The sequence below is a fragment of the Ipomoea nil genome, unplaced genomic scaffold (genome assembly GCF_001879475.1).
Source record: "Ipomoea nil cultivar Tokyo-kokei standard unplaced genomic scaffold, Asagao_1.1 scaffold1421, whole genome shotgun sequence".
In the NCBI taxonomy this organism is placed as follows: Eukaryota; Viridiplantae; Streptophyta; class Magnoliopsida; order Solanales; family Convolvulaceae; genus Ipomoea; species Ipomoea nil.
The window spans coordinates 1078035-1090010 of record NW_017617849.1 but is presented as its reverse complement, the minus strand read 5'-3'; the positions used below and the strand labels follow the sequence as shown (position 1 = coordinate 1090010).

At 35.8% G+C, this 11976-nt stretch overlaps 1 protein-coding gene across 2 annotated transcripts; it reads right to left on the bottom strand.

Annotated features, from left to right (window-relative positions):
* Positions 1-550: 550 nt before the first annotated feature.
* On the bottom strand, positions 551-7796 carry LOC109187869 (imidazole glycerol phosphate synthase hisHF, chloroplastic-like). Of its 2 annotated transcripts, XM_019338238.1 has the most exons (20): positions 7546-7796; positions 7312-7394; positions 6997-7091; positions 6732-6835; positions 6439-6608; positions 6226-6340; positions 5365-5420; positions 5248-5286; positions 5047-5145; positions 4717-4779; positions 4579-4641; positions 3603-3685; positions 3185-3293; positions 3013-3066; positions 2469-2556; positions 2240-2277; positions 1965-2070; positions 1432-1598; positions 783-858; positions 551-752 (listed from the first exon to the last, which is right to left on the bottom strand). In XM_019338238.1, exons 1-19 carry the CDS (start codon positions 7730-7732, stop codon positions 799-801), a joined length of 1779 nt encoding a protein of 592 aa, XP_019193783.1. In that variant the 5' UTR covers positions 7733-7796; the 3' UTR covers positions 551-752; positions 783-798. The 2 variants fall into 2 exon arrangements, with proteins under 2 accessions (XP_019193783.1, XP_019193782.1); XM_019338237.1 differs by having other exon boundaries at positions 551-858; positions 7546-7795.
* Between the last annotated feature and the right edge of the window lie 4180 nt (positions 7797-11976).

The following is an 11976-nucleotide window of genomic DNA, read 5'->3' as shown; positions in this document are numbered from 1 at the left end:
GAGGTGTTTAGAAAATGTGAACTCGTGATGCACCTTTTTTTTCTTTTCTTTTCTTTTAATTTTATTCTCTCCAACAATGCAATTTGAACCATTAGGGACGAAAAATGCAAATTTCCCAAATTTAAATTATATTCCTCTTTTTCACGAACCAAACAGTATAGCTGAAAGACTGAAAGACTAAGGGTGCAATTTTTCAAAAAAAAAAAAAAAAAAAAATCAGCCAAAAGTTAAGGAACAACTAAAATTATAAACTCATTTAGCCTTCCCAAGACTGAGATGTCCAATTTCACGGCTTGAGAAAAGCTCTTGAAAATTGAGACGCCATCAGCAACAACACTGCTAATTGCTAAAAGCCCCCTCCGACCCAGACAACTAAACATATCATAAATGACAATGACGCTAACTGGCATCTTAGAAACTCTCATATGAAGTTATATTAAATAGGAAGAAAAAAGTTAAAACTAAAAGAAAATATAAGGAAAAAGTATGGAAAAAGAGTCTATTTGGTATACATATACAAAAATGAGGACATGACAAATAAAATAATCAATGGAAGGGGGCAAGATGAAAAATGTCTAAAGATAGACTTAATTAAAAATGTAGAATTTTACGATTCTAGTACACATGAAATGAAAAATGGAAGATATGCATTATTAAGTTTGATGAAGCATGGTCGATTATCATAAAGAACCATGTTCAAAAATCCTGTATAGCTACAGAAGCTAAACCCCGTGCAAAACTCACAAATTTATGAGTGCTAGTAGCAGACATACATACCTATCAACTTCACTAAAATCATTACGTTCTAACTTCTATACCTTCCTTCAGCAGGTGCTCTTTCACAGATTGAATAGGTACCTGCATTGACAAGCTAATGCTAATGAGCTAATTCATAAAGAACCATAACATATTGCATATATCGTTAGTCAATCATTGTCTATGAAACTTGTATGAGTAATAGAAGTTGCCCATGATAATTTACGAAACGGATAGCTATGACTTATGAGTGCCTAAGGTAATCCATAAGGAATAGGAATGTTATTCCATAGAATAGATAAAGAATAGAATATAAATTCTATTCCAGTGTTTGGTTTACTAAGGAATATACTTCAAGAATTGTATTACAGTGTTTGATCAGTTGGAGGAATAAAAATGGAATAAGTATTCAAATGACATAAATATCCTCTATATATATATATATATATATATATATATATATATATATATATATATATATATATATATATATATATATATATATGACAGATCTATGGATGAGATTAATTGAGGGAATTAAAAATGTGCGTGCGCATATGCCATATGGAGTGTTTTGTTGTGTACATATTAAGCATGTGTTGTTTAGCTCCTTAGTAACTTATGAAATGGATATAACATGATAATAGAGTATAGAATGGCTCGATGCAAATTTACCTCCTTTCGGTGGAAAATGCCAGCAGCAAGGGCAGCAGAGGCATTTGTTTCGTTGAAAACCTCCGTGAAATGCTCAACAGCTCCAGCACCACTGCTTGCAATTACCGGGATGCTTACAGCATCTGATATCAACTTGATAAGGTCTATATCAAATCCTTTTCCCTGACCTGGAAATACATACATTACAAGATAAATGAAACATTTTAGTATCATGACAAAAGATATACCAGGATAATGGATAATGCGTCATACACACTTAGATGAAAAATTCCAATGCCATTTGAGAAAGAGTCCCACATTGATAAAATAAGAGAGAACATATAGGTTTATAAGGCCATGGGTTAGACTAGCTAATTGGTTGGATTCAATCTTTTATTGTGGTTTGGCATATGTGCATTATAGCCCAATTGAGTGACCCTAGCCCAATCTTAGTTTTATAACAAGAACCAACTCCAAATGGCCTTTGTAGATGATATAGTGATAGACATTGAAAACCATTCTTATTTCAAAGAAATACATGAAATCATTAATACCATCGCAGTCGATGCAGTTTAGCAGTATTTCACCAGCTCCCAATTCTTCAACAGCTTTTGCAAGCTCAAATGCTCCAATTGGTCTACCTTCTCGTCCACCATTCACCTTAAAATAGGTCAATAAAAGTTCATTTTGGGGCTTAAAGAGTAACATATTAAGCATATATGATCCTACTAAAGCAAAATATCTATAAACATAGCTAAAAAGCTAATGATAAATACACAAATGTAATAATCATATATATAAACAACATGAGTTTTGAATGGCAACTCACTGTGCACTGGTACCAAGCATATTCTTCACCATTTGGACCTGAAACCAGTAGCACCAAAAAACAAAAGTCACATAAAACCTATCTCAGACAGAGATGGCTTCTTCAAACCTAGATGAGAGCATGTTTCTCTGTAGAGGAGTCTTTCCAAGATTCTCCTTGTTCAATCTTCTTTATGCATTAGAAAAAGTCAAAACCATAAAGCAGGAATCCAAACTATTCACTGCCTTACCTAGGTTTCGCACTTTGACAGCCTTGAACTCTACATCTTTTGGGTCCTTCAAATACACCCTCCTTGGATCAATACTTACAACCACTGCCTGCAAAACAAAAGCCACAGTTCTTTAACATAAGCCATCCACTCTAGGTAGCAAACCAGAGAGTGGCACTTACACAGATCTAAATTAAGCTACTTACACAACACATTAAGATGATAATACTTCTGAATAGCTATCTTTTCTTCTTTTGGCCACAGTTAGTATACTTAGCCAGATTATTTGTTAAATATTAATTCAATTTTACTTTATTCTTTTCCCACTATCTCCAAAAAAACATTCCATTGATTCCACTTTCCACAGAACCACCCTCCTCCGGTCAGAAGAAAACAGTAGCTGGTTGTAGCATAAAAATTGGACCCAAAATACATGTCAGGTATCACAAAGTGCAAGTTCAACTAATAGACTGCAGAAAAGTACATATAGTCATATACAAATGGCTAGTATATATAAGTATCTTGACTTCTCTTAGTCAAAATCCAAATTTTCAATGACTTGTACCTGATTCCCATAAACTCTAGAGATCTGCTCCAGACTGCTTTTTCCAGTTTTTACCTTGCGTAACAGGAGAAAAAAAAATTATAAAAAAATTTAAGGGTCAGTACAGAAGTGATCAAGAAAGCGGAATAAACAGGTCTATGATGTGAATATCATCTAGAAGAACTGTACATACTCCAGATTTCAAATATTCTTCAGCAGCATATACTGCATCACTTCCTATGGAGACCTTGTCAGCACCAGATCTGAAATACTCAGAAGCAACTTCCAAACTAGAGTAGTACCTGAATAAAACATCCATTCTATTGAATAGGAAATTGTGCATATTATAGAAGTTCCATAAGTAGAGTCATTTAAGCTATCAAACTAAGAGTGCATTTGGAAGATGAGTTAGAGTGGTAGCAATGAGATTGGAGCAGTTACTTCTCCAGTTGAAATTTTTGTAATAGATGCAGTGGATTACTTCAATCAAGGACTCGCAGTTCATCCAAAGAGCAGTTGGAGTGGTCCACTACTCTCCCAAACACACCCTAATAAGTTGGAGGCATCAATTGATATTGAGGAAAAGTTCCTAAAACAATGACCAAATTTACCTGCCATTTCCATCAGTGAAGTCTCTAATACCGCCTCCAACAGTTAAAGGCACAAACACATTCTCTGATGTGTACCTCAATACCTATATGAAAAATTCCATAAATAGCTTATTAAATTCTGATAAAAACAACCCTAGAATTACTATAGAAGGTTAGTTAATAGTAGCACTGAGCACTAAGAAGGGGAAGAGCATGTCAAGTCAGAGTGAGAGTGTAGCAGAAAATTACATTGTTGGTAGGCTGGTAGCTGTTAGTCTGTTACAGACCACTGTTACACCCCCTTCCCCATCTGCCATATAGAATTTTGATGTGCAAAGGACCTGGGAGTATTTGGTTGGTGGTTGAGGTACAGAAATGGTAATGAAACTAATTAATGTTGTTTGTTTAGGGGTTTCCACAAGAATGAGAATGGATTCCACATGTCATTTCAGCATTAAATACCCTGCGACTGTTTCCCTTTGTTCCCACTTCAAACTCCCTCTGTCTTCCTTTAAACATACCTCCCACTTACCAGTTTCCCCCAATTTAACAAAGTTCTCCAAACTAAAAAATGGAAACAAATTTTCCACATTTCCAACATTTTAACATAGTTAGAAAACAGGTTGATGAACAGTGCCAGTACTGTTCACCTGCCATTGGTGTGGCTTTCTGTGTACAGATGTTTTTCCATTACTAAGCAGGCTCTCAATGATTCCCATTCCATTTGTATACCAAACTTAATACCAATATCCCATTTTGATTCCCATATTTGAAAAAACCAATTACAACTTTCATACCAAATTTTGTGGAAGTAGTTGGAACACCATAACCCATTGAATAAGAATGAGGATGGATTATACTTGGGATCGAAATTTTAACAATAATAGCAAGAGTCATTTATCACAAAAACCCACTTGATTGACTTCCAACTAAAGATAAACAAAGCCATAAAACGATTACAAAAACTGAACAGCAAGTAAATTATGAAACAACAAACCTGCAACATTGGTAGATCGCCAAGAGGGAAGTCTCTGAAACCAGTAATATTCAAGAAGCTAACCTAGAATGTCACATATACAGCAAAGATATATCACAATAGTATAAGACATAGTCACATAGCAACAATGATGCCTACCTCGTCGGCTCCATCCTTGTAATACTGTCCAGCAAGATCTACTGGCTTACCAAGGTTTCTGACCTTCAGTATAGGCAACAAAATTTAGCAATATTACCAAAACAGGACTCAGCATCAAATGACTAGAACAGGTCATGAGCACTAAATCCTTTATGAACCAGACAATCCAACAACTACGTTTTATCCATGTGGAAAAGATGTGAACAAGTATATCTTCAGAATTTTTTATCCCACAACCACCCCCCAAAAAATGGCAGAGAAAATGAAAAAGAAACTGGTGACTGCATGACAAGATCAGGCTCTTTAGTTGTACTTATGTGTTTGCCTTACCTCATTTTCTTCTGTGTGCTCTCTTACATCATATTGGTCACCTTTTGTTACAACAAGATCACCTTTATCATTAGCCCTGACATCAAGACATGCAATAACCTGACAAGTTGCAGAAAACATCATAAGTCTTGATTTCTGGTAGAAAATTTATAGTAATTAGAATCATTATCAAGTCTGACAAATCTGACTGCCACAACCCACCCTCTTTGCAAGTTTTGAGGCCTTTCTTTGGACTGGCTTCTGTCTTCACAGGAAGATTTCCATTTGTTAGATAAACATTCAAAAAACACAGAATAAAGTCATGAGTGTGATGGGTACCTTTGTTCTTTTGGACTCTTGGTTCAAGAACCTTTCCAAGATAGAAAGGCCAACATCTGAAAAGACACACAAAAAAAGTATAAAATTTGTTGTTCTTGTAGGATTTGAGACATTCATACTGCTAGAGCTTAAACAAGCGCTAGTAGAAGCATATAAATTGATGTCAGGGATAGTTAGACATATATTGACATTTCCTTCACAAAGCCACTTCAACAAAAAGCCAATAAGTGGACCAGTAACCCTCTAAGTGCTTGTTAGGCAGAAGTAGATAAGAGATAAAAGATCCTTGTTAGAAAGAGCTTATATTATAAAGAACTTTTTTAAGGAGCTATTTTTATATTTGGTAAACATCTTAGATTTTCTTTTCTCACTTAAAGACCTAAGTCTACATCAAAAAGCTCTTCTTAGAAAAGCCTCAATTTGGAGCATCTCAGAAAAGAGGCAAATTGCCTCTTATCCACTATGAAAAGCACTCTGTAAAAAAACCATATTTGTCTCAGGCTTATGGTTTCTTGGAATAAATAAGAGGAAATAAGCTCCCGGCAAAGCAAACACTAAAAATTGCTTCCCACCCTCGCCTTTCCAGACCAAAACAAACCATGTTTTAAGGTAACAGAGGGAGAGAGAGAGAGAGAGAGAGAGAGAGAGAGAGAGAGAGGCAGAGAGCACATACTGACTTCTAACTGCATCTGCACAATTTACCCACAAACATTCCTCTTTATTTAGGTAGACACTGGTTCGTGTGAAATATAAAATTTTGCCTACTATGTTTCCACATAAAGGTTAAATTTTAGGGGTTTTTTCACGCTAATCTTTACTTTTTTCCTGGACATTAAAAGGAACATGGATGTCAAACCATACCACCACTCTTCTCAGGGTGAAACTGAACAGCATGTACATTTCCCTTTCTGATAGATGCTATGAAATTGTCACCATAATTGCATGTAGATGATACCCAGTCTTGATTATCATCTGACTGAAAGAAGTGGTCAGATGTCAAAATAGTTACTGACATGCAAAACAGAAGACAATATCAGCCTATCAAATATCAATAAAAGAAGGCTAAAAATTTACTGGCATTGCCCGATAAGAATGAACAAAGTAGACATGTCGGTTTCCAATTTCATCCAAGATCCCTGAATCTTTTGTTATTTCAAGTGCATTCCATCCAATATGAGGTACCCTTATGCCTTTAGATGAATCAAAACGTCCAACTACTCCAGGGATTAAACCAAGACCTTTTACTGAAAAAAATGATGAATTGTTAGCCAATTAATATTCTGCTACACCTTAGAAGGAATCGATTGATGAGATCAGATAAAAATGACAAACCTCATTTAAAAAAAAAAAAAAAAAAAGCCCATTACCTGGACCATTCTCATCACTTGATTCAAATAGTAGTTGCAAGCCAAGACAAATGCCCAGAAATGGGCGATCTTGTTCAATGTAAGTAGAGAGTGCTTCAGCCATTCTACAGAGCATAGTTCACATACATAGAAGAAACTTGAGAGCATTGACCAATAAAACTACAAAAAGAAATCCCTAATAAACAAATCACTATATGTACAAACATCCCAGGATGTCTATCTACTGACCATTGGCCATGGGGAATATCTCCCACAAGAGTCTTACCCATTCTTGTTTAGCACATCCATAGCAGCAGCAAAGGCACCTACTCCAGGGAAAATGAGGCGTTTTGCTTTCAAGATGTCCTCTGGTGTTTGTACCTGAAAAGGACGCAGAAACTAAGCTCAAAAAATACAAGAGAATAAAGCACAGGAATCTTCCTACAGTCCTATACTTTTCAAAATCAATCTCCAATCTTTCTTTCAATTGCAAATCATAAAAGCATTGCCATGTCTTTCCTCAGTTTTCTAAAATACACAAGGCATTTTTTTTATAAATAAATAAATAAAAGAGTTGAATAAAGTTGAAAAGAAAACCTACATCTTTGATACCAAAGCCAAGAAATCGAATTGCATTCCTGACACTTCGAACATTTCCGGCACCGTAGTCAAGCAGAGTTACCACTGCAATAATTGAAATGAAAATTTTAGTTAATATTGTATTTATAAAGGAGCTCAATAACCATTTCTGATAGGAAGAGAATAATTTTCCAGTTTTCACATAGATACATAGACATCTTAATGCCAATCTGTATAAGTGTTTGAGCTTAGATACCCGAATCACCGTCACTAGAAGCAGAAGCACGAATTGAAGAGCTTGCGTGAGCTTTGAATTTGAGTGCGTTAGTATTTAGCTTACAGCGCAGCAGCCTTGGAGAATAAGAACCGTAGCACGAAGACGATGAAGCAGAATTTCCAACGGCTAGAAACTGTGAAGCTGAAGTAAACGTCGCCGCTTCCATGTCGCCACCGCAGTTTCAGTCCAGGGCCACCCTGTCACCCTCATCGGTGGTTTAAACACAGAGCTGCAGATGTAGAAAGGGCCGTCTCAACTTCGGGCCGCTGATAGTGATGCTTATGATTACTTCGTAATCTTTGAAGCGCAAATGCGACCCATTAGGCCATTAAAATGTTAGCCCAAACTAGGGTGGGCTGCAAATTATGTCCTCATTGTGCGTCCTAAGAGTTTGTGTATTATGTTAAAAACTTATAGGGAAAAGGTTAAATATGCCCTCGAACTTTAGCTTAAAAGTCAATTAGGCCCTTAAATTTTTTAAAGGCGCAATTACACCCATCAACAATTCATTTAGGTGCAATGAAGTCCAAAAACAAATTAATGACCTGCTATCACAGGTCATTAGGCTTCAGGCCACCTTCCGACGAATTTTCCGGCAAAAAAAAAAAGTGACCGGCGAAATTTTCGGCAAAAGAAGTGACGGGCGAAATTTTCGGCAAATCTGGGTCGGTTGTTGGTCACCATTTTTTTGCCGGAAAATTCGCTGGAAGGTGGCCTGAACCCTAATGACCTGTAATAGCAGGCCATTAACTTGTTTTTGGGCTTTATTGCACCTAAATGAATTGTTGATGGGTGTAATTGCACCTTTAAAAAGTTTAGGGGCCTAATTGACTTTTAAGCTAAAGTTCGAGGGCCTATTTGACCCTTTGTGTATTATGTTAAGAATTTATGTGTATTATGTTAAGAATTTATGTGTATTGCATTAAGAGTTTATGTGTATTATGTTAAGAGTTTATATATATTATGTATTATGTTAAGATTATGTACATTATGTTAAGAATTTATGTATTATATTATATAATTATGTACATATGAAATAGGAGATGTTTAGGACGCATAATGCATTGTGCGCCCTGGTGCACGATATAACAATTAGGGTGGGCATTTCACAATCGTTATATCGTACACCAGGGCGCACAATCTCTAAAAATTGTTTGTTTCATATGTACAGAATTGTATATTAAAATACACTTAAACTCTTAACATAATACATAATACACATAAACTCTTAACATAATACACATAAACTCTTAACATAATACACATGAACTCTGATTTTCAAACAAAAAACACATGAACTCTTAACATAATACATATGAAGAAAAAAAAACTGTAACGGGATTGGACAGACGAAATGGTGTCCGTCGCGTCAACTCCCCCAACTTATAAACACGATGTCCTTTTGAAGCAGGGCGTATAATGCATTGTGCGCCCTAGTGCACTTGTGCGTCCTGGTGCACAATACAATTTGCCGACATTTCAGATTTCCGTTCATTGAAACATATAAAGGAGATGTCATTAAACCATAACAAAGTCAAATATGCAAGAAGAGAATATCCTTTCACATCACTCAAAGCTCAAAATTCGTGCTAAGGCATGAGCTACATGGTTTGTTGATCGTTGGACATGACAAAAAATAATATTCCTAAAACAAATAACTGAGACTTTATATATTGATTAATAACTGGATCCAAATAAGAAAAGTCACTAGTTTTACAGTTGAAACCCAAGAAAAGTGCAAGTTATCGAATTCGAATATGACATTGCTAGCATCCCTATTCCCTACCTTTCACCCAAGATAGTGCTTTCCTACTAGGGGTAGCACCCGAACCAATGTCTAAGCAATGGGTGATAGCAAGTTGTGGGCTACGACAAGGGTTTCATCACTCGTTTAAGGTATCTTGATTCGTCGATTGGTTGTGGAGGCTGGCCAGCAATGGTGTCTAAGCGACAAAAGCTACCGCCGATGGTGTTAAGTTTCAAGTTAGGCTTTTGAGTTCACAGTGTTATGCAAATTGGGGCGACGAGTGAAACCTTACAACCCTTTCGATTATGAGTAAATTTCGTGTTGTGACCTTAGTTACCAAAGAACTATAATGAAAAAATCAGCTTAAGTTAAGCATAATTGATCGGCTCAAATCAAGAGGCAATGGTTTAAACTCGTGGCCTTGTCATTACAAGCATAAATCTCTTGTCATTTTGATTGTGATTACCTTGATAATACGCAATATAATATAGAATTTCATAACACAAACACAAAAACTCACAATATAAAACACATACATATGCACCAGGGTCCACAATGCATTGAACCCTAATCCATAGTATAAGGATTGTACTCTGCATGATACCGTGTTTGGTTCAAGAAAGAACGAAAATACAATCATATACAGATTATTTCAAGAATTTAAAAATAATGTCAAAAATATTTTTTTGAATACTACCAACTCTCTATTACAATGCAGTATTTGTTTATAACTACTTTTTCAATCTAATGAAGTACAAAGAGTCAATATCGCATCTACTGAGCATCGATCCCACACAATTAGATTGAAACGCAATTTCATACAAATTTTGCTCATTTTTGTCGAACTTTTTAAAAATGAGTATCTATTATTGTGCATTCTGTCCAAATCTGCCTATTAGGCTATTACAGTTAATTTCCCTAACATCAAATTGTCCTTACATTTTGGGAGCAACTCCCAACCAAATTAGCCCACAATTGGCTTGATAATCACGAAATGTCATTCTTAGTTTAAATCGATCATCTATGAACAACCTAGACTGATCAACTATGAACAACTAAGGTCACAAGATGGACTTCAATCAAAATACACCTCAGGTAGCAGGGCTTTTCCATTAAAAAAAAAGTTGTCCTTACATTTTCGAAAAAAGAAAACATGTCAAGCACCTTGTGTTCAGATGGCATGTAGTGACCTCTCCCATGTTGACTCTTTGGGCATGTTTGAACAGATACTACAGCATAGTATTCAAAAAAGAAAAGAACACAAAAACTGAACGGACTTCACTAACACAAGCCTAATACAGGGAGAAAATTTGTTTGCAGTCCAATAGCTGGCTACTAATTACCTTCAAAGCATGAAGTCTGAAGCTTTTTCTTCCTCAAATTTCATCAAAATCATTTTGTTCATGGGTCAGCAATCTCCTCAATTTGTTCATCCTCTGAAGCCTTTCTTGCATAGTTGCATACAGCAATGGAAGAAAACTGAGAAGGGAGATTCTCTAGGCCTTTGCTTTCTCCTGTAAACACACAAAATATGCCCTAAAGATTCTATGGAACTTATATTGTTGCATAGAGCCAATAAAACCCTCCTCCCTCACTAATTTTGTGAATGTACATCGCATTGAAAGGAAAAATGCACCATTAATCAATAATCATTGATATTATGTGCACATAATTGATTGTGTTTCCCAAACTCGAAGAAAGATGGGATAACACATGCACCCAGTATTTCATTTCATCAAGAACCTGAAATCACAACACTGCTTCTGTTTTAGTAAGATTCAAAAAAGACAAAGACAAGTATATTGCATGCATACATAGATGGAAAGATGTTTAACTGTTTAAGATCAAGGTCCAACAAGTCATGATGATTGATGATCACACCCTCATGGCCTCATCTGTTGTAGGCCAAGGCCAGTATGAACTTCATCTAACTATCAACTTGTTTCCTAGACGAAAATGCACACCTCCTTCCTACTTGCACTTTCTTCTTTCCATTTTTCAAAGTTACTAACTCAGGTTCCCATGCATCAAGATCAAGGATCTCAACTATGGCCTTCTGAAATTACTATAAGGTAAGACAAGTTTTATTTCACTGGTCCATCATTACACACTAATGTTAAAAGATAATACTTCTCAGTTGTGAAATTACTCAAATTACTCCTTTATTTGTATGCAGCAGATGTAGTTTACATCAGAACTAGGTTAGGATTTTTCTTTAAATAATTTCAGAAGACCACATATGGGAAAACCAGAATATTGAAACACGTTTATAAGGTTCTAGTTTTTGAGTCAAGAATATTACCTGTAACTCAAACTTGTCCAAAGGACATGCCTTCATCAAGCAAATGTATCAAGGAGGCCTAGCTCACTGTACATGTTGCAATATAAAGATGCTTTAAGATTAGTAAGATCAAGAATTATAGAAAGCTAGGTAATTTCCTGGAAATAGAAACACAAGACGCAAAATTGAGATAAGTAATAAGTTCACAGGAAGGAAATGATTGTCCATGTTAACCTCCCCTACCTTCGAGTTGCAATGTGAAACTTTGCAGCTGAGGAAGACAGCAATGAAAATGGAGAAATTTCTTCACATGTCAATAAAATAACACACAAATTGTTAATGTATCAAGGACAACATGCAGAAGATAATCTTGCATACCATA